Source organism: Rhinolophus hipposideros (assembly GCF_964194185.1).
Source record: "Rhinolophus hipposideros genome assembly, chromosome: 17".
NCBI classification, from domain to species: domain Eukaryota; kingdom Metazoa; phylum Chordata; class Mammalia; order Chiroptera; family Rhinolophidae; genus Rhinolophus; species Rhinolophus hipposideros.
In genome coordinates, this window is record NC_138063.1 from 19,001,358 (window position 1) to 19,027,878 (window position 26,521).

Below are 26,521 nucleotides of genomic sequence, written 5' to 3' on the forward strand. Positions count from 1 at the left end.
AAAATTTCATCACTACAAAATGATGGTGGGCAGTTCAGTGTATAAACATGAAAGGACATAAAAAATACAACCATAATATCATTATCATAAAGACACTAATATCACCAAATCCAGTCACTGTTCAATTTTCCTGATCATCTCAGAACATTTTGAAACCTATTTATTCAAGTCATAAAATTACCATATAAATTTTTAAATTTAAAAAGCTCTTCAAAGAACTTAATTGTCTCACTTGAAATATAACAATTCCTTAACAGTCTAGTTTGTTATAACATCCTTATTTAATATCATCTAATAACTGCTCAATGTTCAAATTTCCCTAATTATCCCCAAAATATCTTATATGCAGTTGGTTTGTTTGACTCAGGATCCAAAGATTTACACATTGCATTTAGAAGTCTCTTAAAATTTAATGAATTCTTCTTCCTCTCCTTTTTTTGTCATTTGTAGAAAAAATGAGAACATTTGTCCTGTAGAATTTTGCAAATTCTGGACTTGGCTGAAATGTTATCATTTGACATGTTTCTCTACTTTCTGTATTTCTTATTACATGGGAGTTAGATCTAGAGGCCTGTTCGGATTCAGGTTCTATTTTTTAGCAAGTCGGCTTCGTAGGTGATGCTGAGTACTTTTTGATTTAGTATTCTAATCTTTCCTGATTTAGTATTCTTATTAGGGTCTTGGAATGTGTATGTGGTGGGGGAGACGAGGTGAAAAATAATTCCTTTATTGCTATGATTAGAAAAAATAAGGGGAGTACAAAGCTAACGAAAGGAAATGAAAGGCTGAGGAGCGTGACTAGTGTTCCACATGTGAATTTAAGTCTCACAATATATTCCCAAAGGATCAAGTACTTTGGGGTGTGTGTGTGTGTGTGTGTGTGTGTGTGTGTGTGTGTGAGAGAGAGAGAGAGAGAGAGAGAGAGAGAGATAAGGTTTAATAATACTGTTTTAAAAGTGTCCTATATATATATATACCAGCCTTTAAAAACAAGGTCATAACGCATTTTTATGCATAGGAAAATTTCACTAAGAAAATACACACATCTCATTACAATGTATGACAAAAAACAATTCACATCATTATGAAGTTTTTAGACTGACTCCTGGAGCCATTTGTAATAAGTCGATCTGGCATGATATACTCTCAACAAAGCATTCTCCTTAAACTCATATTCCCATAAGCAATTACTATAAGACTATTTATTCCGTCTAAAATACTAAGGTGAGAAAGGCTAAGCAGTGACTTGTAACGTGTATGTTCCTTGAAGTTAATAATTAATGCTTGGGCTGTTATCAAAGGGAACACAATATCATAGCAAAAATATGGTTTTAATTTCAGTTAATTTTAAAGGTCATTAGGCAAAGTATAATAAAACATTAGGCAGAAATTCTACTTTTGTCAAATAGTTAGCTAAAATGGGACTCCTCAAATTCCTTTTTCCACACATGCATTTTATATTACTACTTTCTAACTGTCCTCATCTTTTTTTTTTTTTTTTTAAGATTTTATTGGGGAAGGGAAACAGGACTTTTTGTTGGGGAAGTGTGTATTTCCAGGACTTTTTTCCAAGTCAAGTTTCAATCTTAGTTGTGGAGGGTGCTGTTCAGCTTCAAGTTGTTGTCCTTTCAGTCTTAGTTGTGGAGGGCGCAGCTCAGCTCAAGTCCAGTTGCCGTTGCTAGTTGCAGGGGGCACAGCCCACTATCCCTTGCGGGAGTCCAACCGGCAACCCTGTGGTTGAGAGGACGCGCTCCAACCAACTGAGCCATCCCGGAGCTCAGCGGCAGCTCAGCTCAAGGTGCCGTGTTCAATCTTAGTTGCAGGGGGCGCTGCCCTCCATGCATTACGGGAGTTGAGGAATTGAACTGACAACCTTGTGTGGTTGAGAGCCCACTGGCCCATGTGGGAATCGAACCGGCAGCCTTCGGAAGTTAGGAGCATGGAGCTCTAACTGCCTGAGCCACGGGGCTGGCCCTGTCCTCACCTTTTAACAGAAGTTATATATATGTATATAATACCATAGATAACATTTAAAATACATCTTAAGTTCAAATTCACATTGACACTGGCAGATTCACAAAGTGTCTAAGCACTATTGAAACTGATCTGCCCAGAAATGATAGCAGTTGGCGGTTCTGTGAAAATTACCAAATCAAAAGATGTTAATGAACAGGCTATTGAGAATCTCTGGTGTAATTCACCACATTCAAAACCAAATATTTTATGTTTAGATCATATACTTTATATGCTGACGACTACTGAATAAAATAGGTTTGTAGTGTATTTGAATTATAAATGGGAAAAAAGTAAAAATCAAATGAAAACACAGTAAAAAGGACCTAAGACTAATCTTTTAAGAATAGGTTAATATTTTCATCTGAAATAACAATCGAAAATATTTAAGATCCTGATAAAATCGCCTATCACAGAGGCCCTTCTTTCCTGAGAGGGGCTGCTCTATATCACTCACCAGCTGAGACCTGAGACAAGGTGCTGAAACTTCCCTGTGCTTATAGTCCTTCCCCGTAAAGCAGGTGGAGTAACACAGGCGACTGTGAGGATTAAGTAAGATCATGCATGCATGGTGCTTAGAAGAATGCCTGGCACAAAGTACGTGTTTCATAAAATTTATTTATCATTATTTGCTAGGTATTTTGCAATACCTAACATACTGGTGCTAATTCAATAACTACATAGGAATCAATAACTTGCTAGAGCCTACATTTAAAATTAGGAAAGTAAGGGAAAATAATTTTTCTAGAACACAAAAAGATATACTGAAAACTGGGGAATACATACCCACAAATTCCCCCTTTTTACACAGTTTTAAATGTGTAAAAACTGTGCTGAATGTAGGGATAACTTCCCAAAAGACGAAGTAGCAAGTAAGTTTTTATTTGGCAAAAACAAGATAAAACAGACATATGAAGTTTATTGGCAAAAACCTATTACAGAAAGATACTAAGCATCCAACTCATGATTTGTCTATTTTATGCATCTGAACTATGAACACATTTTCATCATACCCTGACTTACTTTTCTCTTTTAGAGGCAATTTTTCTTATCCAACAAAGAAAAATAATTATTGTTTTAAAATCTAATCACTAGTTTATCTGAGTAATTCTTGGCAAGGATTAAGGGAATTAGGCAGTAAGACTCATTGTCTTAATTAGGCCCAGTTGAATTTGTTAAAATTTGAACCAAAGCAGTGAGCTCTTTTCTGCTAACATGAAAACATTTTATCCTGATTTCAGGTGAGAGGGAAGTTTTCTGTAGTTGAATTATCTTCAATATTTTAAATACAAGGAAGTTACTTTATTTAGCTTGTCTGTAGAGGATTTTTCTCATTTTAACATTTAGATGCACATCAAAGTGCAAATCACAAATTGGTCAACAGCCAAAGTAGATAATGAATCTATGCCGCTTTCTGTGAAGTCAGCAACCTGTCTACACCTCAATGTGTGTGGTCTTGTCTTGGCTGTAAATATGATATTGGTCCTATTTTATTCTATAGGACAGTCCCTTTGAATGGAATCCCAGTAGAGAGCTGAGATTTATGTTAATGTTCTCAAGTGTTATGTATGCTTAACAGAGCCTATTCCATTTTGGTAAATTCAACAGAACATTGGAGCTTTCAACAGTATGAAGTTATCTTTGCGAGATACTGAAATGATGGGTTTGGAAAAAAGCCACAGGACCCTTTGGATGAAGGAAGTAGTTTTCCTGAGGCAAGGCTTTTCCCACTTTCCTACCATTCCCTTTGAATTTTCTTAATTATCTGAATTATCTGAGACCGATAAATAATGCTTTACACCCTTAATAATTATTATGCTTTGGTCTTAATTCATTAGTAACTCCTTTGCAAAGGAGAACATAGGATCTTATTTCTCCAGGGGCTGATAATATAGAGAAGGAAAAGACAAAGGACAGGGTTAAGTCATATCATAAGACAACCAAGAATAGAGAAGAAACAAATATCCATTTGATAGCTAAGCTTTTAAAAGTGAAAACAAGTTGCCAGGTTTTACTTAATAAGTACATTAAAAATCCACAATCTAGAATTGAACAGTAGTCTCGTTAAATATTTTCAGAAAAATGTTTACAAGTTCTTTATTAATGTTTGTTCTTATAAACATCTTTTAAAAACTATACGTAACAAAAATAGATGAGACCAATTCTGTGTAAGCACATAATTTCAGTTATCTTTTTTCACATGAAGTACACACTCTGAGCACTACACACCACACCCAGCACTCTGGAGCAATGCCCCTCAAGCTGGTCTCTGTAACAGGAGCACGGGCATCACCTGGGAGCTTGTCAGCAATGCAGAATCCTGGGCCCCACCCACCCCACCCAGGCCCACTGCATCAGCAGGAGGAATTGGTCGATTCTCCAGATGATTCAGATACCAGTTTTAAGGCAGTGACTGGAAGGGCAGGGCAAGTGTGTGTGTCAGAATCACCTAGGGACATGCTGAAAATACACCTGCTAGGGCTCTGCCCCAGGTGGTCCTGGGGGCACGGAAAAAAAGGGAAGAGGCCTCTGCATCTTAATGAAGCTTCGTGGTGATTTGGAGGCAACTTCTCTACAGAATATCACATCTAACATATCAAAGACAGTAGAGAGCAATGTCAAATTATGTACATGCTGATATGTAGCTGTGATTACCTTTTTGTAGTTAATAGTCTAGAATGAGCATTTAAAAGTTTTGTTCCCTCAAAGCAATCATGTTAGGCACATACATACTACTATTTCTCAAAATGATTGTGGCTTTTCCTTTAGAACTCTCCAATATGTAAGCCACACAAAAACACTGGTCTCACTAGCCAATTATTACCCATTTAACTGGGATTAAAAATGGCACGAAAATGGACCATTAAAAGTGACCTGAACACTTCCCTTATTCATCCCCACTTAGCTCTAAATTAATTTTGGTGGTTTCAAAAAATTAAATCCATCTTCAATGGAGAAAGAGCTGTCACTAACGATATTCAAAGAAATGACTCAAAATTATCTCAAGCATCACTATCGGAATAGGGGTATGACCTCTTCAGTTAAATATAACTCATTTAGATGGGAAACACATGACTAATTTGTTAAAAGTCATATGATGTCAGTCATAATTTATGCATTAAGTATCCTATTGTTAGAATCATCTGGAAATAAAGAAAAATATGTTTTTCATAATAATCAAACCTAAATTTCTAGTTGGGCAATAAAATAGCATAATTGAAGCAATTAAATTTAAGATATTACCTTTATTAAATAAAAAGTTTACACTGATTTTTATACACTGTTGAAAACAATGACTATTTTGTTTATTTGTCTAAAGGCAGCAGTAGTTCCCATTTCTCTCTCACCATGTTATATAGTTACGTCTCAATTTAGTTCTGGGAAATAAATAATAGGGTAGATTTTTCATATTTCTCTGGTTCTATCTACTGGAAAGGAATTTCAGACCACGAAGAAGAAATAAAAGAACATTTTTAGATACTGACAATTTGTCCCTAGAATTTGGTTAAATTGACTTTTTCTCAAAATTCTGTGCTCATCACCATAGAAGTTAAGTTTCTATTTTAGTAGCCCTAAGAGAGCTGGGTGAGAAGATTACTATCTGTAATACTAGTAAACAGAAAATCCTTTGGCAAGCGTGAACAGAAGCACAAGTGAAGACGTGTACAAATACATTTCTACCATCTCTTTGATGTGGATGAGCTAATCGGAAGGAAAGCATTACAGTGATCGGATGGCAGCATGGGATTAACAATGCAGTCCACACATCTGCCTTCTACAGAAGTGGAGATTCATGGGGAAAAATAAGTCAAGCAAAGCGCGGGGAGGGGGGGGGGGAGAACGAAACAATTTGAGAATACTATCTTTTTGTCTGAAAAAAACGGTTCCCTGAAGCCTGGAAAGTACTCGAGGGTGCTTCTATTCCGTTATCGGGGGAGGGCTTGTTCCAGACTCCGGCCATTCATACACATCCGGCAGCAGGGAGTCGTACTCACTTCGCCATATTCGTTCTCTGACATATCTGGCCTTGTCCTCAGGTTCTGGGTATCGGAAAGCCATTTTATTAGCATAGAGGTATTCTGTAACCTGGAAAATAAAGTAAGATTATTGTGTAGGCACTGAACATCAACCTCTTTGAGAGAAAATGGACTATTAAAACACAGAGAAACGAATTTAAAAGAATGGCATTTTTCTTCTTTCAAAATAAAAAATAACATTACTTCGACTCATTTCAAAACATTTGTAAAGTATTAAAAGTTTAAAAGACGAAATAAAAACCATCTGAGCTCTTACCATAAATTTGACATGCTTAACGTCACCTCTACCCTGAATTATTGGCATTTCCTTAATACTTTAATCCAACAAACATTTTTAAGCTCTACTCTGTGTCAGTTGCATAGATCGACCTGGACAGCCCATGTCCCTTTCTCTGACAGTCCTGCTGGCACAATGCATAGGAGACTATTTCCTAGTCGTAGCTGATGGGACTGGGGTGAAAACCTCATCCAAAGTGAGCCAAATGCTTTGCTCTAGAATTTGGGTTAAAAGACACAGAAACTATTATAAACCAGGGGTTTGACACTAGAACTATAAGGTCAAGTAAAGTTAGGGCTAGAACCTATATATGGCAACTCACCATCATTGAGTGCCAGGCATATTCTATGTGCTGTGCATGGATGTTTCATTTAATCCTCACAAGAACCAGATGAGGTAAGTGCTATTATTATTATTCTCATTTTACATCTGAGGACACCAAAGCATGAGGAGTTTTAAGTAACTTGCCCAAGGTAGTTAGGTGATCTGTGTTTCAACCCCAAAGCCTTCTGATTTTAGATCCCAGACCCTACACGGTTAAGGTAGCTTACTTCCCACCTGCACTGGCATCAGTGAATTTCTGATCTTTGTAACCAGGCCACATACCATGACTGGTGTTGAGGGTATACCCTCTGAACCTAAGTTCTGATGTAAAATGAGGTAGTATGAAAAGCTTCCTCCCAGGATAGCACAGTGCCTGTTTGCAGCATAGTAAATTCAAGTTACGGTTTTATTTTAACTTAAAAAAATAGAGTAACTCATGGTAAAAGATAATTCAAACAAATACATCTTTCTCTTCCTCCTCCAATTCCCAATCCAAATGGTGACCACTGTCAAAGTTTATTTCAGCTTTCTTGAAGAAAAATTTTAACAAAAATATGTGGCTATTAAAAATAATCCTTGGTTCCAGGAGCTCAATTTCACTATATTTTGTGATGGAAAATATGTTTCAATTATTTTCTACTCTATTGTAGAAAAGAAAGAATGGGAACAAGGCATGAGATCAGAGTTCTCTTTGGTCAGATGGGCATGCAGGAGGTGACTAGTGGCTATGGAAATGCTCAGTGGCTGTAGGTTGGGGTGGGGGACAGATATAAAGCACTGCCTCCTCTCTTGATCCCTTGTTTCTAAAAAGGAAAGCCTTAATCCAGGGGAGAAGGAGCAAATTCTCTATCCCGGGGAAGGGGGAAGAGATGTGAACCTGAGGCTATGCTCCTATACCAAGCCCTAGCACAGATCTCCTATTTCCTCATGTATTTACCTTTCATTGAGACACACCAGTAATTTCTTAACTGACTGCTATGTTCCAAAATCTGTCTCACTTATAATATTCTATAAATTCTAAAGCTGACCTCTACTCATGCTAGTTCTGGGCTCTAAAATCTTTCACTGTTTTATAATAGTAAGGTATTCAGACTCCTCAGTCTGGCATTTGTGTGCCTGTACAAATTTAAGATAACTTTCAAATCTTGTCTAATGCCATTTTCCTACCTGTACCTTATACTCCAATTCAACTGGTTTGTTTACTATTTCCTAAACATGTCACCCTTTACCAAATCCCAATCTTTGCTTAGTTCATGAGTATTAAAATAATGCAACATTAAGAGTTCAAAGGGGTAAAATCTTATGATCAGTGTAAAAGTCAAAAATATGGCTGATGAATTTCACAACCAATCCTAATGTTTAAGAAAATCTTAGTAAACTAGGAATAGAAGTCTACTTCTTTAAAAAGATTAAAAAAATACTTATTTCAACCAAAAGTTAGCATCACGATTATTACAATACAAGGATGCCCTTATCGACCCAATTGCTTAAAAATGCTCTTAAGTATCAACTAATTTAGTAAGATAGGGAGGAAAAAAGAGCTATACATATTTTTAAACAGAAATTATTTGCAGATGATTCAAAACCAAAAATTCCAAAACAATTAACTGAGAAACTATCAAAAAAATCAAAACTGTTCAACAGAGAAAACTGGTTATCAAGTAAATTTATTATAAATATTAACACCTTCCCTATATATTAGAAATGACCAGTGAGGGAACATATATGGAAAGAAAACCTTTTACTATAAACAATAACAAACATTTTAATATCTAGGAAAATAGTAAGCGACACGCCACATTTAAGATTAAGAAAACAACAGAATTATATTGAAAGACCTAAGAAAAGAGAAACAAGTGGAGAGAGATACTGAATAGCTGGTTAGAGGGCGAGCCCTGAACAACAGGGTTGCCGGTTCAATTCCCACATGGGCCAGTGAGCTGCGCCCTCCACTACTAGACTGAAGGACAATGATGGAGCTGATGGGCCCTGGAGAAACACAGTGTTCCCCAATATCCTCCCCCAAAAAAGGATTATCCTTTAAATAAATAAATAAATAAATAAATAAATAAATAAATAAATAAATAAAATGCAGCTCAGAACAGACAATACAGAAAAACCATAATGATGGGAAATATATAGTATCAAATAACATACTTTATACATATTAATTAAAACACTGCCTAATGATAGACAAATATGGTTAAGAACAGACTCCCAGTAATAGATTCAAACATCTTGTGTTAATAGAAGGAATATTCTCAATCAACTGGTAGTAGGGTAACTGGTTAACTAGTCAGAAAAAAAAATGTTTCTGTCTTATATAATACACTAAAATAAATCTCAGAGAGATTAAAAACTTTTATGGTAAGTCTTGGGTATTTCCCCCAAACAGATAAAAATGTAAAATGTGCAAAGTTCTTAAAGCACCAAGAACAAAAGATCAACTTCTAGTCATGATACTCTCTAAAGACAGCAAATTCCTTATTTCTCAATTGACTTAGCTGCATGATTTCTGTTTTATCTACCTCTGAAACAAATCTGCAATATCCCAAAGGCTTTAGTATTGATTAAACAGAAGTATCCAGTAACAAAATGAAATTTCAAAGCTGGGCTTAGTTGGAAGAAATACATTAAATGTTTCAAAGCGGCATCACTGTCCTCCTTCAGACCCCCAGGCACATAGTAATCTATAGTGAGGATTAAAACAGGATCTGAACATTCGAAAGAAAGCTTTGGGGAAAAATTCAACTGGCCTGTCTAAAAACCTAAATACATGAAGAAGATTGTAGGACTATCTTCCCAATCCCCATATTCACGGAGGGGCAATAGCTATTTTACACAATCTGACAAGAGAGAACAGGTGTTTGCTCTCACACACACCCTCAAAGAATGAGGAAACAGTACACATCATTAGCCTAGTGGTTTCTGAAGAAGTGAGGAATATTTATAATAAAACAGTTACTCTCCTGTTGTCGCAAAACTATAGCCACTGCAAGAGTAGTAGTCAAGTGTCTAGGTCTTTGACATTGGTCATTTGGTTAACAACAAACTTAGCTTAAGTAGACTGTGCAGTTGTATGAATTTTTAAAAGTGTATGAACAACTAGTGAGGTTTCAAACTAATTGAATAGTATTTTCATTATATTTTCTTATGAACCGTGTTTAATGGTTTTACCTCGAAAAAAAAAAGAAAGAAAAGGTTTATGTTATTAGAAAATGCAAGTAGATATTTATATAATTTTGGAGGGGGAGAAAGCTTTAACATTCATAAAATCCATAAAACAATCCATAAAATTAACAGATCACTCTATGAAAAAGCTTTTGAAAATGGCACAAACAATTCCAAGTTAAAATAAATGACAAAAGGGACAGACAATACCTGCACCATGGCAAAGAGAAGGATCACTACCCTTACTAAAGAGCTCTTATAAATTAGTATTAGAAAGCAGAAACACAAATGTCATAATGTGAAAACGAGCAAAGGTCATGAACCGGTAGTTCATGGGAATAAATACGATTTTTCAATAAACAAAATTCTTCAATGTAAAAACAAATGCTTTAAATAAAAATGACACAATTTTCACCTATTAAATATGCAAGATTTAGAAAAAATAATTAATTCTAAGTATTGGCAAAGGTGTGGGAAAATAGACAAACTCCGATCTAACAGGAATGACGTACATCAGCACTTTTCTCTAAATATTTGGCAATATATATCAGAAGCCTTAGCATGTTAATACCTCTGCCCTTATGGTTAGAAATTTATCTTAAGGAAAAACAAACACAAATGCACATAAAGACTTAACTAAGGATGTTCACTACAATATTATTTCTAGCAAAACAAAAAACACTTAACACTCTGAAAATAGAGAAATGGTCAAATTATTATGGTACAATAACAAAGAGAATTCTATGCAGCATTAATGATCACACATGAGAATTATTATTGATTTACATGGGAAAAGGCTTACAATATGGACAAAAGTACAGTGAGAACCAAACATAAAAATAGGCACAAGAGAATGTGCATGTGCATGCATATGTATATACAGAGGAAAAGGAAAAAAAAAAAAACCCAAAATAATGTCGGTTATATTCTAGTAGGAAGAATACCGGTGACCTAAAATTTCTTCTTTGCACCCTCTAAATGTTTCAAATTTTTCTCTAATAAATGTATTACTTACATAAGAAAATGCCATTAAAATTTATATGACGAGGTATAAATTATTACTTACTTTAATAGCAATGTTAATAGAAACTTCCTGAATATCAGTAAGAGGTGGGTAAAGTCTCCCTTGAGCCAGCTCTTTATCTGTCAATTGATTTGTCAGTGCCTGTAGAGAAAAACTGCATTTTACTCTTGTTTGTTTTAATAACATAGAATAGTAAAGACCTAATAAAATAGATTTTTTGGGGGCTGAGAAGAGTATAACACAGGTATTAGAACTCGCCTTATTTCTACCGGGAATACACTTATACTGCAGAAATTAAAACTGTTCACTATTAAACAATAAAGAAATAACCAGACTTAAAGATTTATTGACATATTCCATTTAACATAGAGAATTTGGCATAATTACCACAGCTACTATGAAAACAGACATTAATATCTGTATTAATATGCATTCTTCAAAACTCATATTGCAAAATTTGGAGCTCCGATGGGCCAACACGCCAATGGGCCAGTAACTGACATAAAAAAAAATATAAGGAGTTACATCTTATCTATGATATCACACTATACCTTCAGATATATATGATACAGGTACAGATGTGTTATACATATGAAAGGATTAATAGCTTACCATCAAACATTTGAAAAATCATGATAAAAAATAATTTTATGCAAAAGTACATGAGCAAGTCAAAAAAACAATGGATAAAGAACTTCCTTTCCATTCATAAAGCAGATTTAACCCATTCTCTCCTTTTCTCTCTGCTTTTAACCTTAATAATTCATCCTTTATAAAATCATCAAACAATATTTAAAACATTTACCTTTGCAGCTTCTAGGAAAACATGGTCACTGATATGCCGGGTGTTGCAAAGAATAACAGCTAAAGCCACGCCTAGAAAACATTGTAAACAGTTTATTTAATAAGGTCACAAAGGAGCCAAATAAATTGTGAACGGAGCCAAATAAATTCCTAGATTTAAAGCAAATTAATGGTAACCCACACCCATCCCAAACACCAATGCCCCAAAAGACAAAGCAACCCAGAGAAAACAGAAATCTGAGTTACAATCAAATCTTTGTCAACCGTTACAATTCTTATTAGAAGAAATAATTTTAGAAATATCAAGTTTTTTCTCAACTTATTTTTACATTTACCAAATTATAAATACAATTCATCAACACGTTATAAAAAATATTAATTCCCAGCCTCCATTTCTTGCCCTACAGAGGCAACTGCTTTCAATTCTTTCAGCTGATTATTTTAATATTCATTCATCTCTCTTACTCTTAAACTGCTTATTTATATTAATAGTTCTTCTGATCAACTTTTGAGTTTTAGAGATCACTGACTCCTTCCTTCCTGTGGGAAATAGGTATTTAGCTTTCTTTCACATTTACAGCCTTCTCTCTTCTTCTCAATATAGTAAGAGCATAATTTTGGTTGAATTAATACGCAGTGTTTATATTATGACTTCATAAATGTATGAAGCTGAGCCATGTATTCACACTATGTCATGATAACTTTTCCTCTTCTGCGTAACTTTTTGTTTTCCCTCAAGTTACCGTCCTACTTTTTTACTTGACTTTGGTTTTTCAGTACTTAAAATTATTTCACACCAAAACACTTGCTAAATTATCTTCTAATATTTCAGCTACTTCACATACTCTGTAATTTCATCCTTTGAGTAAATCTCTGCTGAAGCTCCAATCTGGTCTTGTTTTTCTCCATTTAAGATATGGAGTAATTATCCTGTGAAATCCCTCTATCATCATGGGAATTCCTTATTCTGAATCCATTTCCTAAATCCCAGTTCCTCCTAGTTTGTTACTCATTTTTTATTTTTTTAGTAGGATATATTCTCCTGTGGTTTTCTGAAACATAGTGCATGGGAGATACATTTTTTTTGAAATCTTACATTTCTGAAGGACCGCCCCCCTTTGTTTTGTTTTTTACTACTTTCCACTTATTTGATAGTTTGTCTAAGTTTAAAATTTTAGTTTGGAAATAAGTTTCCTTCTAGCTTCCAGCATTGTTGATGAGAGGTCCCGTGCGAATATGATTCCAGATCCTTTTTTGGTGATTATCCTTTTGTTTCATCTCTGGAAGTATATAGGATTTGTTTTTTTGTACCTAATATTCTGTAATTGCATAATGATATGGCTTGAGGTGTGTTATTTTCACCCATCATGTCTCGTCACGTGGTGGGTAGGCCCTTCCTATCTGGAAATTTGAGTTTTTCAGTTTGGGGAAATGTTCATCTGATAATCTTTCCCTCCATTTTTCTATTCTCTCTTCCTAAAATTTCCATTATCTGGTATTGTTCCTCCTGGACTACTTCTCTAATTCTCTTCTTTATTTTCTATCTCCTGTTCTTTGCTCAACTTCTAGGTGACTTACTCAACTTTTTCTTCTAATCCTTCTGGCTACAAAATTTTTCATTCTCAAGAGCCTATTTTTGTTTTCTAATTAAAAAAATAAAACAGTTTTGTTTCAGGGATATAATATTTCGTCTCTATGAGGATATTAATAGCTTTTGTAATTCTCCTTCTTCCTACATAATCCCCGCTTTTTCCTCAACTGCCCTTTTCTGTTTGTCTGCTTTAGTGTCTTTTATGAAATAAATCTTTCATGTAAGAGGTTTTCCTTACATGACTAGTAATCTTTGAGTGTTTCTCGTATGTAAGGTTCAGGAACTAAGAAAACAAAAGGACTGGTAGTTATGAGCACCAGGATGGTGCTTCTCTGCTCTGAGCATCACTGCAGTGACATGGCTGTTACTCTCCCTGCTTTCTGGCACCTGTCCCCAACTGTGTCTATCGTTTCCCAGCCTAGAAATTCTGTTTTAAACTATTCAAAGAGTATTCCAACAGAGGAAGGGAGGATGGTCACCCAATTAGCCAGGGATGGGAAGAGTATCAGGTGTTTAATAGCTTCCTTATTTTAATCCAGCCTCCAGAAAATATATATATATATATATATATATATATATAAAATTTTAAAGTACAGCACGTGGTCCATCTAACATTTAATGCACTTACTTAAATGTTTGTCTTCTTTTATATTTGTCTTGCCTGTTCCGTGTTCCTTTTCCTCTTCGTTTTGTCTTTTGGAACTTTTAAAAAATGTTTCATTTCCTCCACTAACATTCTCTTACCATAGTTTGGACATTTTTCTAGTCTTTTAGTGGTTATCCTAAAATTTGTAACATGTATCCTTATCTAAATTCCATGTTGATTTGTAATTTACCACCCTGCCAGACAAAGCAAGTCCCTTTTAACAGTTCAATGCTATTCAATGAATGATAAGCTATTATTGTTGTGCATTTTAACTTTGTCCTTGTATTTTTTCAGAATCCCACGTGTCATTATTGTTTTGCTCTTTCTATACAACATTTGTTTAGTTCACATATTCACAGCTTTCTTTGCTCTTCATTCCTTCCTACACCTCTGAGCTTCTAGCTAGGACTTTTTTCTTCTGCCTAAAGAACACTTTTTTTTTCATGAAGTAAATTTACAACTTAATGAATATTACAAAGTACACATCCTAATTTAAGCCACTGACTACTTCAGTCAAGAACTAAATAGAACATTGCCAAGCACCCCTCCTACTCATAGGACTCCTCCTTCAGCCCTCATAGTAATCGCATTCTGACTTTTACGTCAATCACTTCTTTGCTTTCCTTCGTAGTTTTGTTATCCATATATCTATCCCTAAACACGATAGTTTAGTTTTGCCTCTTTTTTCAATACTTATTATAATCTACATGATCTCTTTTCCTCTCTCCTCCTCCCTGCCCCGACATCCCCCAATCACCAATTCTCTTCGCAATATACTGGCTGAAAAAAGGGGATCATTTGACTTTGTAGAGTTTCTCCACTGTCAGGATTTTGCTGATTGTACCGTCATGTTCTTTTGTTCTATCTTCAGTTAGTTGGTGGTTGGGCCTACAGGCTTTATCAGATTCAGGTTTGCTTTTGGTGGGGAGAAAAATATCTCAATGATAGTATTGTGTTCTTTCACAAGGAGGTACAAAATGTCTAGTTGACTCACTTTTTGTGACATTAGCAGCCATTGATGCTTAATGCCTACATCTATTATTCATTAGAGATTGCAAAAGAATGGTACCCTGTTTCCCCGAAAATAAGACCTAGTCGAACCATCAGCTCTAATGCGTCTTTTGGAGCAAAAATTAAATAAGTCTTATAGTAAAATAAGACTGGGTCTTTAAAGACTAGGTCTTTATAATTAATATAATACCAGGTCTTATATTAATTTTTGCTCCAAAAGATACATTAGAATTGATTGTCCGGCTAGGTCTTATTTTGGGAGAAACACGGAAATATGTAATTGTGTTTTTGTCAATTACAGTTGACATTCAATGTTATACTTGTTTCAGTTATTTAGCACAGTGGTTAGACATTTATATAAACTTACAAAGTGATCCCCCTGATAAGTCTTGCACCCACCTCACATGATATACAGTTATTACAATATTATTGCTTAAATTTCCTTAGCTGTACTTTACATCCCCGTGACTATTTTGTAACTGCCAATTTGTATTTCTTAATTCCTTCACCTTTTGCACCCAGCACCCCCCAAAGTCCCTCCCATCTGGCAACCATCAATTGGTCTCTGTATCTTTGAGTTTGTTCCTGTTTGCTTTTGTTTTTTTAGATTCCACATATAAATGAAATCAGATATTTATCTTTCTTTCTCTGACTTATTTCACTTAGCATAATACCCTCTAGGTCCATCCATGTTGTCACAAATGGTAAGATTTCATTCTGTTTTATGGCCGAGTAATATCCATTGTATATATGTACCACATCTTCATCCAATTGTGTATTTATGGACACTTACGTTGCTTCTGTATCTTGGCTATTGTAAATAATGCTGTCAATAACTGCTTCATATATTTAGGTATTCCTACATTGGGTACATAAATGTTCACAAGGATTATGTCCTCGTTGGACTGATCCCTTTATCATTATGAAATATCTTTGTCTCTTGTTATAGCCTCTGTTTTAAAGTCTGTTTTGTATGATATAAATAATGCTACCCCAGCTTTTTTTTTCATTTCCATTTTTATGAACTATCTTTTGCAATCCCTTTATTTTCAGTCTGTGTCTTTCAATCTGAAGTGGGCCTCTTGTACGTATTTTCTTGTCCATTCAGCCATTCTGTCATTTGATTGAAACGTTTTATTTACATTTAAAATAATTATTGACACATATGTAGTTATTGCCGTTATTCATATTTTTGATGTTTTCTTTTTTTCTTCTTCTTAAAGGAGTCCCCTTTACCATTTTTTGTAATACTGATTTGGTGGTGATGTATTTCTTTAGCTTTTTCTTGTCTAGGAAGCTCTTTATCCTTCAATTCTAAGTGATAGTCTTGCTAGGTATTGTCTTGGTTGTAGGTCCTTGCTTTTCATCACTTTGAATATTTCATACCAGTCCCTTCTGGCCTGCAAAGTTTCTGGTAAGAAATCAGCTGATAGTCTTATGGGGTCTCCCTTGTAGTCAACTAACTGCTTTCTCTTGCTGATTTTAAGATTTGGCATTTTAAGTATGATGTGTCTTGGTGTGAGCCTCTATGAATTCATCTTGTTGGGACTTTGAGCTTCCTGGGCTTGTATGTCTGTTTCCTTTGCCAGGTTAGGGAAGTTTTCTATCATTATTTCTTCAAACAGGTTTTCAATCCCTTGCTCTCTCACATCTTTCTCTGGTGCCCCATGATGCACATGTTGTTATGCTTGACGTTGTTCCAGAGGTCTCTTAAACTAGCCTCATTTAATTACTTTTTTCCCTTTTTTACTGTTCCAATTGTGTGTTTTCCATTACCTTGTCTTCCAAATAGCTAATTTGATCCTCTGCTTCATCTAATCTGCTGTTGATTCCCTCTAATGTATTCATTTCAGTTATTATATTCATTTCTGATTCTTTATGCTTTGCATCTCCTCTTTTGCTTCCTATTTCTTTATGTTAAAGTTCTCACAAAGATCATCTACTCTTCCCGAGTTCATTGAGCATCCTTATAACCAGTGTTTTGAACTCTGCATCTGGTAGATTGCTTGCCAATTTAACTTTTTCTTGTCTAGGAAGCTCTTTATCCTTCAATTCTAAGTGATAGTCTTGCTAGGTATTGTCTTGGTTGTAGGTCCTTGCTTTTCATCACTTTGCTTTTCATCACTTTGAATATTTCTTTGAATATTCACTTTGAATAGTTCTTTGTCTGGAGTTTTGTCCTGTTCTTTCATTTGGGACATGTTTCTTTGTCTCATTTTGGCTGCCTTTCTGTGTTTGCTTCTATGTACTAGGTAGATCTGCTACATCACTCAGTCTTGGCAGTGGCCTTCTTAGATGCCCTGTGGGGCCCAGTGGCTCAAGCTCCCTTGTCACCTGAGCTGGGTGCTCTAGGGATGTCCCCCCTTGTGTGGGTTGTGTGCTCTCCTATTGGAGTTGTTGGGCCTTGATTACCGTTAGCATGTCACTGGTGGGATTGATCCCCAGGCTGACTGGCTGTGAGGACGGCAGTGACTACAGAGGACAAGCTGCTGTGCAAAGACTGACCTCACAGAGCAGGAATTCACTATAGCGGCACTCCAGTGTCTGCCCAGTCCACCTTTGGATGTGTTATTTGTGGTTAATTGGGTGGTGCTCTTGCGTAGTCTGAAGCCAACCAGCAGGTGTATTGGTTCCGGAGCCTTCTGGAAGGGACTCCAGTGCAAGCCATGGCCAATCACTGCCTGTGTCTGCCTTGAGGCCACCTGGTAGGAGCTACAAAGTGATCTGCGGGTGGCAGCTGCCTGTGCTGAGCTTGGAAGGACCAGGGAATGGTTATGCTGTGAACCGAGGCTGGATGCCACCAGTGCTGGGATTGGGGCCACCGCCTAGTAGGGGTTTGTGGACCTTTGAGATATTTTAAGAAAGTCCACAGAGTGGCCCAGGTTAGGTCGTTTGTGTGGACTGGGCTCTAAAGGAGATTCTCCTGGGCAGGTGAATTGGGTGGGGCAACGTTTCAGAGAACAACTAGTGTGAGGCGAGAGTGGTGTTATCCAGGTTACTGGAGACTCAGATTTGCACCCCCTGCCCACTTGTGCCTACAGGATGTATGGGGGTAGGGCTCACCATAAGAACAGTGGAGCCTGCTGCTGACACTTTAGTCCTGAGAGAGCTGCTCCTTCAGCCGTTGCCCTGAAGCCAGATAATTCAGTTCCTCCCCGTAAATCCCTAACGTTTTTCAAGCTCCTGTCCCTTCTCTGGTGCTTATGAGGAGTGTCTGTGAGTGAGTCTGTGGTCAGGCCCATTAAGAGGATGCCTGGGTCTACAGCAGCCCTCCATCTCACTCAGATCGACTCCCTGTTGATTTTTACAGTCAGGTGTTGTGGAGACTCTTCTTCCTGTCATTGGTGCTCCAGGATGGAAAGCCCGGTGTGGGGCTGGGATCCCTCACTCCTCAGTGGGGACCTCCACAGCCAACATATCCCCCCCGACTCCCAACAGCCACATGAGGGTGTGGGACCAGCCCATCTCACATCTCCACCCTCCTATCAGTCTTCATGTGGCTTCTTCTTTATATCCTTAGTTATAGAACTTATGTTCAGCTAGACTTCAAATGCTTCTCAAGGGTGGTTGTTCTATAACTTAGTTGTAATTTAGATGTGGTCATGGGAGAAGGTGAGCATAGCATTTACCTACTCTACCAACTTTCCCCCCCCTTTTTTCCATATCCCCCCATTCCAATTCAAGCCGTTGTTTCTCAGTCTAGTTGTGTAGGACACAGCTCCTTGGCCCATGCTGTTCTCCACCGTCTTGACCCTAAGGAACACTCTTTAAAATTTCTTTTCCTTTCTTCCAGGTCTATAGATATGAATCCTCTGTTTTCATTTTTTTCTGAAAATGTCTCCATTTTGCCTTAATACTTGGAAGATATTTTCACTGTGTAATGAACTCTAGCTTAGGAAGTGTTTTGTATAAGCAACTTAAACAAATCATTTCACCGCGCTGTGGCATCTCATTAATGTTGAGGAGTCAGTGGCCAGCTTAACAATTGCTCCTTTAACGAAAGCTTTTTGCTCTGACTGCATTCATCATAGTCATCTCTTTCCTAGTTTCTGAAGCTTCACAGTGATGTTCTCAGATGTGGATTTTTACAATTTAGCCCACATGGGTTTCACTGAGCTACTAAGTACTGATTTTTATGATACAGAATTACATATTCTATATTTATCAAATCACACTCTTGTTTAGATGGCGAATAACATTTACATGATCATGTAATTTCACAATCAATCCATAAATAAAGCAGGGAAAGTAAGAGAACACAACATATATGTCAAAATACCCCTTTCTACAATGAGAACAAATAACTATCCAAAAGAGAGATGGAATAAGAAGAGAGAAGAAAGCTAAACACCAGAATTTTTCATTTTTCACTGTGGCAAGCTAATAAGTTGTTAACAAAAGCTCTTTAAGTATATTATAATAAGGTAACTACTAGGAAAACTAAAAGTAGTAATAACACAAATTGAGAGGTAGAGGAAGCAAGGTATTAGAAGGTATGTATACACTATTACTTATATTTCACCACAGAGTAGTTACAGTTGAGAACTGTGATAAGGAGGTACCAAGGGGAGATAGAGTTAAATAATTTTATAACATTCTGCTTCTTTTGCATCTTTATTAATCATGAATACATTATTTCTATAATAAAAACAAGTTTAACAAACAATGTAAATAAATTTTTAGAGGAAATAGAGGAAGTTGGATTTGCTGAATTCCTTGAATTTCCCTGCACATTCATACCAAAATACTACTGTGTATCCCCGAAAATAAAACCTAGCCAGACCATCAACTCTAATACATCTTTTGGAGCAAAATTTAATATAAGACCCAGTCTTATTTTAATATAAGACTGGGTATGGTATAATAATATAATATAATATGACATAATATAATATAATATAATACGAGGTATAATATAGTGTAATGTAATATAGTCTAACACTGGGTCTTATATTAATTTTTGCTCCAAAAGACACATTAGAGCTGATGGTCTGGCTAGGTCTTATATTCGGGGAAACACAGTATAAATACTACTGTTCATCGTAATCTTAAATTCTATTCATGAAGTATTCATATGTAATTAATGATTACTCTATAACATCAATAATGGCATTTACCTGGAAAAATATAAACATTGTTTCCTTGACCTGGCGTAAACACTTGCCCATTACTGAGTTTCACTGGCTCAAATGGACTGCCACTGGCAAACAAACACCTTCCCTGTTAAGAATGAAATAACCGATTGTGTTACTTTATGTGAACTAGAAAATTTAGGTAAACTCAAACAAAACTGAATCCTATAGCAAAGTAGACCAATACATTACTTAGAAATAGGGTTTCCAGGTGGGATTCCCGCCCGTTCTCAGGAATTTTTTTCGCTTTCCTGGTCCCGAATCCCAAGATACAAACTATTTTCTGTTCTCCACGATGAATCGTTTCCACAAAGTGACAGCCAACACTACCAATCACCAGGGTTCAAGGAGCCAATATTCCCAATTTCCCAACCAAATTTTCTTGGGATTCGGGAACTGAAAAGTGAAAAAAATTCCCGAGAATGGGTGGGAATTCTTGCCCGGAAACCCTAGCGATAAATAGGAAAAACGTCTAAGAGATACACTGTGAATAGTATGTTTATTTCCCATTGTGGGTATTACTGGGTTCAAATAGTCGATTTTCCCGATTTCCCGATCAACTTTTCTTGGAATTCGGGACCGGAAAGTGAAAAATATTCCTGAGAATAGGCAGGAATTCCCGTCTGGAAACCTTACTTACAAACAGACATAATTTACTATATAACATAATTCTTTCATTAAAATGCTTATTAGAATGAGGCTTATGCATAACATACATACAAATGAAGCAGAAAATTTTCCATTAATAAATTTTTTAAAATCTGACACATCCAATTCCTTTAAAAAAATTTAAAAATATAGATGGCCAATAAATACCATCCCAAATACTAAAGATTGATGTAAACATCTGTGAATGTAGGTGAAAACATAAAAAATTAAATTGCTACCATCTGCTGTCTTTAGCTCTGTACCAGGGGCTTTCTACATGTTTATTCAGCTAATTTAGCCTGCATAAAAACCTTATGAGATTATCATCTCCATTTCATTGAAAAAATAAAATCAGAAAACTAAAGCTTAGCTATTTCCAAGTACTTTGTAAAATGTCACATATCACAATTGTAGCAGTTAAACTAGAATCCAGATTGTTATAACTCCAAAGCCCATGGTATTTTTCTGTTCTGCTATAATGTGCCCCCAAGTTAGATAGCTTAGGAAAGAGGCATTGGTATATAACTACACTATCAACCCCACAAAAAATGGCATGTTGCCTTGTTAAAGAGTAACACCAAGACAACCTCTATGAAAACAAAAGAAGACTAAAAATTTAAGAGGTGACCTCAAATACATAAATACCAAGGATGCCAAAAAAATGTATACATATGACTTGTATTCATCTTTTGTTATCGGTATATATTGAATATTACAATTTTAATAGTTTTTTCCTTTCTTAAAATGTGTATGCATTTTTTCAGCACCCCTCTGTATATGCCATTATTTTATGTAACACTAAGAAAGAAACTACATAAAATTAAATAATGATACAATGCTTTCTTATCACTTTTAAGAATTTGAGATAACACAATTTCAAAGTTATAAAAATTGTGAAAGAAGTTTCACCTTAAAACTGGTTGAAATACAGTTCACCAAACTAGTCTCCTTGGGGAGTTTTTATTCATTCTAACATGAACATATATTACAATAATATTCTTTCAAAAAATAAAATTCTTAAATGTTTGAACAGTATTCTGGTGATATTATTGCTCAGAACATTTAAATTGTTTTGTATTTTGGAAATGCCAGTCATGATACATTGAGTGTATTTATCCAATAGTCATTGTGTAAGACTACGATTTAAATTAGGAGGCAATAACCATTAGTTTTAAGTAGCAAAGACTCGTGAGTAGGATGAGCAATCAGGCTAAAAATAATACCATACTTTGGTAAAAGGTAAGACAGTATACTAAAGAAACTGATTTTTATTTGGTATCTATATGCTTTGAGGATGCTTAAAAAAAAATTTCAATAATTATTATAACTGTTAGAAACCAATATTTAAGAAACTTTATTTTGACTAACACACAGTGGTGACATAGAAGCAAAAGGAATTTTGAGAGACTGTATGTGTCAAAATAAAATTTTGAACAATGAGAAAAAAGAGATTAAAAAATATATCCAATGGAAAAAAAAACGTATTATCAAGTACATGAATATTAAGTTCAGCAAGTTCTGAGAAAGCGTTCTGCTTTGGCAATGATATTCTAAGTTGTTTCACACCAATTCTCCCTCTGGTAATAATGAGAAACACTAAATAAAATATATTAAAAACATTTCCCAAGAAGCAGGAGTGCTACCAAGATAGCGAGAGTTTGGAGGTGGGAGATACTAAGATCCAAAAGAAGTGAAAAGCAAGATATGTGAGCCCAGCATTTGACGCCTTCCCCCTCAAGATGATTGCTGATTTCAAAAGCAAAATCTGTGGCTGAGTGGCTAAGCAGCAAAGCTATCAGGAGTCTCATGATGTCAGAGAGAAATCGTTCAGGGATCACTATGGATGAGCGGTGCTGATAAATACTCAAGGGCTTTTGATTCATACCCAAAGGGGTACACATCAAGAGAAAGGGTAAACTGTGGAAATAGATTAGGCCTCACATGGATAGCATCCTGATTAGATTATAATGAGCTGCCCCAGCCTAAGAGCCACCAGACGAAAAGGTAAAGCCTCTCTGGAGGAAGGTAACTTTATCCAGAGCCTCAAATTATTGCCACAATTCTTCATCCACACTATTTAGCACTCAAAAAGAAAAAAAGCAAAAAAATAAAATACCAAAAAAAACACTAGACTTACCAAAAGACACGAACTACATACCCAAGAGGAAAAACAGATAATAGAAATGGATTGACAGAGAGTGAGACATTTACATTACTATCAGATATTAACTTTAATTATGACCCACATTCAAGAAATTAAGACAAAATAGAAAATTTTAGCAGAGAACTGCAAGTCAAACAAAAGAATCAAATAAGTATTTAAAAATTGTTAAAAGTGTAAGGTGTGATGATACTAAAAATTATTGTTAAAATTGTAAGATGTATGATACTGATTGTATTTAAAATCCTTAAATTTTGAGCGATATACTTTAATATTTATAATGATATGTCTGTAATCTGCTCCGAAATAATGTGGGGTGGGTAAAATGTAGAAGAAACAAGATTGGAAAAGAGCTGATTATTTTAAAGCTTGGCATTGGTACACAGGAGTTCATTACACTAGTCTCTCTACTTTTATGTGTTTGAAATTTTCTATAATAAAAAAACTTTTTTAATAGAGTGGGGACAAAGACATTTATCACAGATTTATTAATTACTCTCAAGGGCATGATCTAACAATGATTACTGCTGGGTATCATTGTAAACAAGCCTTTAAAAGTCACTTCCTAGAGTCACTTGAAGATCACTTATAGAATACAGGAAGTGATTACATTGTAGAAATTACAAACATATTCCTACAGAATAGTAGGAAAAAAACAATTGTCCTAATGGCATATAAGCAGATACTTGTAACTGGGATATAACCTAATGATTGGCAGTGTCGAAGAATTCAAAAGAACTAAATCTTAAACAATTTAGATAAAAGTAAAAATTTGTTCCAGTCAGCTGTCAGATGAGTCAAAAAAAAAAATGGCCCATATAAAAATAAACACTGGTGTAAAATATTTAGAGGGTAAAAAGAATTGTTTCTTGAAACACAAGAGCTAGAAAGCAGTATTTGTAAGCTGATTATTTCTAAAATATGTCATTTTAAGTCTATGTCACTAAATTAACAAATTATAAAAAGAATCCAAAAAAAAATCTACTAATGAAAAATACAATGAAATTAAGACTCTGACAACAGAATAGCATAGCTAAAACGAGAATATGCGAACTGGAAGAGAAGTCCAAAGAAAATCACCAGGTTGAAACATAGCAAGCAAACAGGATAGCATACATAGAAAATAGTGTAAGAGATATATGACATATGATGTAAAAGTATAAACATTCACATAATTGGAGTCCCACAAGAGAGAGAATGTGGCCAAATCAGGTATCTCCAAAATAATTCCCCCTCCACCCTCAACAAAAGACATTAAGCCACAGACAGATTCAGGAGCTCTACAATCCTCAAGTGAAATAAACACAAAGAAAACCACACAAGAACCCACTGTAGTAAAACTGCTTAAATCCAAGACAAAATGATGTATCAAAAGGAAAACAGAAGCCTGAAAGCAACAGAGTATCTTCAAAGTGCTGAAATAAAGTATTTACAAATTTTTACTTCTATGCACAGTGAAAATATCCTTCAAAATAAAGGCAAAAGAAATTCAATGGTATTCACCAAACCAATACAAAGGAAAGTTCTTCTGGTAGAAGGAAAATGATCCTAGATAGAAGCAGACATGTAGGAATGACGAATGGCAATAAAAAATATTAAAATGTAGGTAAATTTAAATAAATAATTTTTGTTTAAAACGTCTTTTGGGTTTACAATATAGAGAATTAAAGTGTACAACAGCACAAAAGGCATAAGGGTGTCAAAATAGAGTTAATATAGAGGTCATCACTTTCCAGAATTGTTATAAGCAATAATTTATATCAGAATTTGATGATCCATGGACGCACATTGTAATCTCCAGAGTAATCATGAAAAGAATTATGCAAGAATGTATAACTAACAGGTTAATAGAGGGGAAAAAATAAACACAACCAATTCATTCAATTATTGTTAATACCTCTGTAAGTGTATACGCTTCTTCAGCTGTGCACTCAGCCTTTACTGTAGGATTACTTAATGCAAATATTATAGGCCTTTCATTGATATCAGCCATGGCTTTGATTACATTCGCAGTAAAAAGTGGGCCAGCTCCTGCCACCCCTGCAATACATAAGGGGGAGAACTGCAACTTCATTACAGATAAAATAAAGCCAAGTCTTATCAACAGCATTTCTATAGTAGGTTTAACGCAACAAAAGCACCCACTAACTCCCAGTACAAAGACTGATTTTGCATTGCTGAGATTAATGCTAGGGGAACATAATCTCAAAAGCTGAAATGAAAAACAACAAAATGCTAAGTTTTCACTTAAATATTTATTGTCCACCCAAGATACAGTAAATTGTGGGAAATAAAAAAGAATATATGACTATCTCCATCACTATGTCTAATCAGGAAGACAAAATTTGTTATCACATGGATGAACCTTAAGAATATTATGTTAAGTAAAATAAACTAGTCACGAAAAGACAAATACTGCATGATTCCACTTACATGAAGTACGTCAACTAATCAAATTCATAGATACAGCAAGTAGAGTGTGGTTACCAGGGACTGGGGGAACGTAGCTGTTAATGGGTGTAGAGTTTCCGTTTTGCAAGAGATAGTTGGCTGCACAACAATGTGAACGCACTTAACACCACTGAACTGTACACTTAAAGATGGTTCTGATGGCCAATTTTATGTTATGTGTATTTTACAATTACGAATTTAATAAAAGAAGATAAAAACTTGCAACTCAAGGGTTAAATGGTTAAATAAACTATGGTATTTGTTAGAAAATAATAGGAATTCAGAAGAGATAAAAGATCATCTTGACTAAAGCCATCCACTTTCTTGTTCCAGTTCAGTTGAATGACTTTTTATTAAGCCCTTACAATGTCTCAGACACTGTATTAGACCATTTGGACATAAAAATGAGTATAAGGCAGGCACCGTACAGGTAACAAACAACAAAGAGCAAATCCGAAAACCTTTAACAGGTGCTAAGTATGCAGTGTTAAAGGAAACGCTGCATGGAGGAAGAACATGGAGGAAGAACACTTGGCCTAAGAGATGCCTCTGCTGAGAATGTATCCGGTTCATCCGATAAGAAGACTTATACTCAACAGTCAAATAATTAATTTTTAAGTCTGTCTTATAAATTGTTACGTAATAAAGAAAAATACTGATCTGGCTGGAGATCAGTTTTAGTGCTTGCTGTCATGCCCGGTGATATGAAATATTCACAAATTTCAGGCAAGCTGCTTAACATCTCTGGACCTGTTTTTCTCATGTAAAAAAGGAATTTCTACTTGGTGTTTCTCCATATGGAGCTTCATGAACATATTCTTAGGAGTCCATGAGGTCTAAAACAATTTTATTTTTTCTTTTTGTTTCCTTGACCCTCCAGGGATGGAGTCGGTGGACAGATTCTTAAACTAGGTAATCTTTAAAGATTTCTTTTTGCTCTAAAAACTGTGAGCTCTAATCAACAAAGAAGTTCATAAAGACATACTTTTCCTGACCATAGAAACTTGACTGTGATTGTTTTACTATTTGACATTCAATAGGGCTCCTACATGAAATTGATAAAATTAAAAGAAAAAAATGTAGATTCAAATCTTACAGCTGTACACAGGAAATGAAATAGTTCCTCTTTTAAACACTGTTACATTTCCTGCTGGGAACTTAATGCCATGTTGACATAGTCTCACATCAGCTATCCAATGCCTGACTCTCAGAATGTACCAAAAGCTTTCAG

At 35.4% G+C, this 26,521-nt stretch overlaps 1 protein-coding gene across 3 annotated transcripts in view; it reads right to left on the reverse strand.

Annotated features, from left to right (window-relative positions):
- Nucleotides 1-2,620: 2,620 nt before the first annotated feature.
- The window catches only part of ME2 (malic enzyme 2), a 58,958-nt gene continuing 35,057 nt past the window's right edge, over nucleotides 2,621-26,521 (reverse strand). For 2 of the 3 annotated variants that reach the window (XM_081078208.1, XM_081078207.1), the window contains 5 exons: nucleotides 24,737-24,879; nucleotides 20,016-20,118; nucleotides 11,652-11,722; nucleotides 10,889-10,987; nucleotides 2,621-6,099 (listed from right to left, as the gene is read on the reverse strand). In XM_081078208.1, coding sequence (XP_080934334.1) covers nucleotides 5,932-6,099; nucleotides 10,889-10,987; nucleotides 11,652-11,722; nucleotides 20,016-20,118; nucleotides 24,737-24,879 — 584 coding nt within the window. In that variant the 3' untranslated portion in view covers nucleotides 2,621-5,931. The remainder of the gene's footprint in view (nucleotides 6,100-10,888; nucleotides 10,988-11,651; nucleotides 11,723-20,015; nucleotides 20,119-24,736; nucleotides 24,880-26,521) is intronic. The other variant, XM_081078209.1, reaches the window with a different exon arrangement.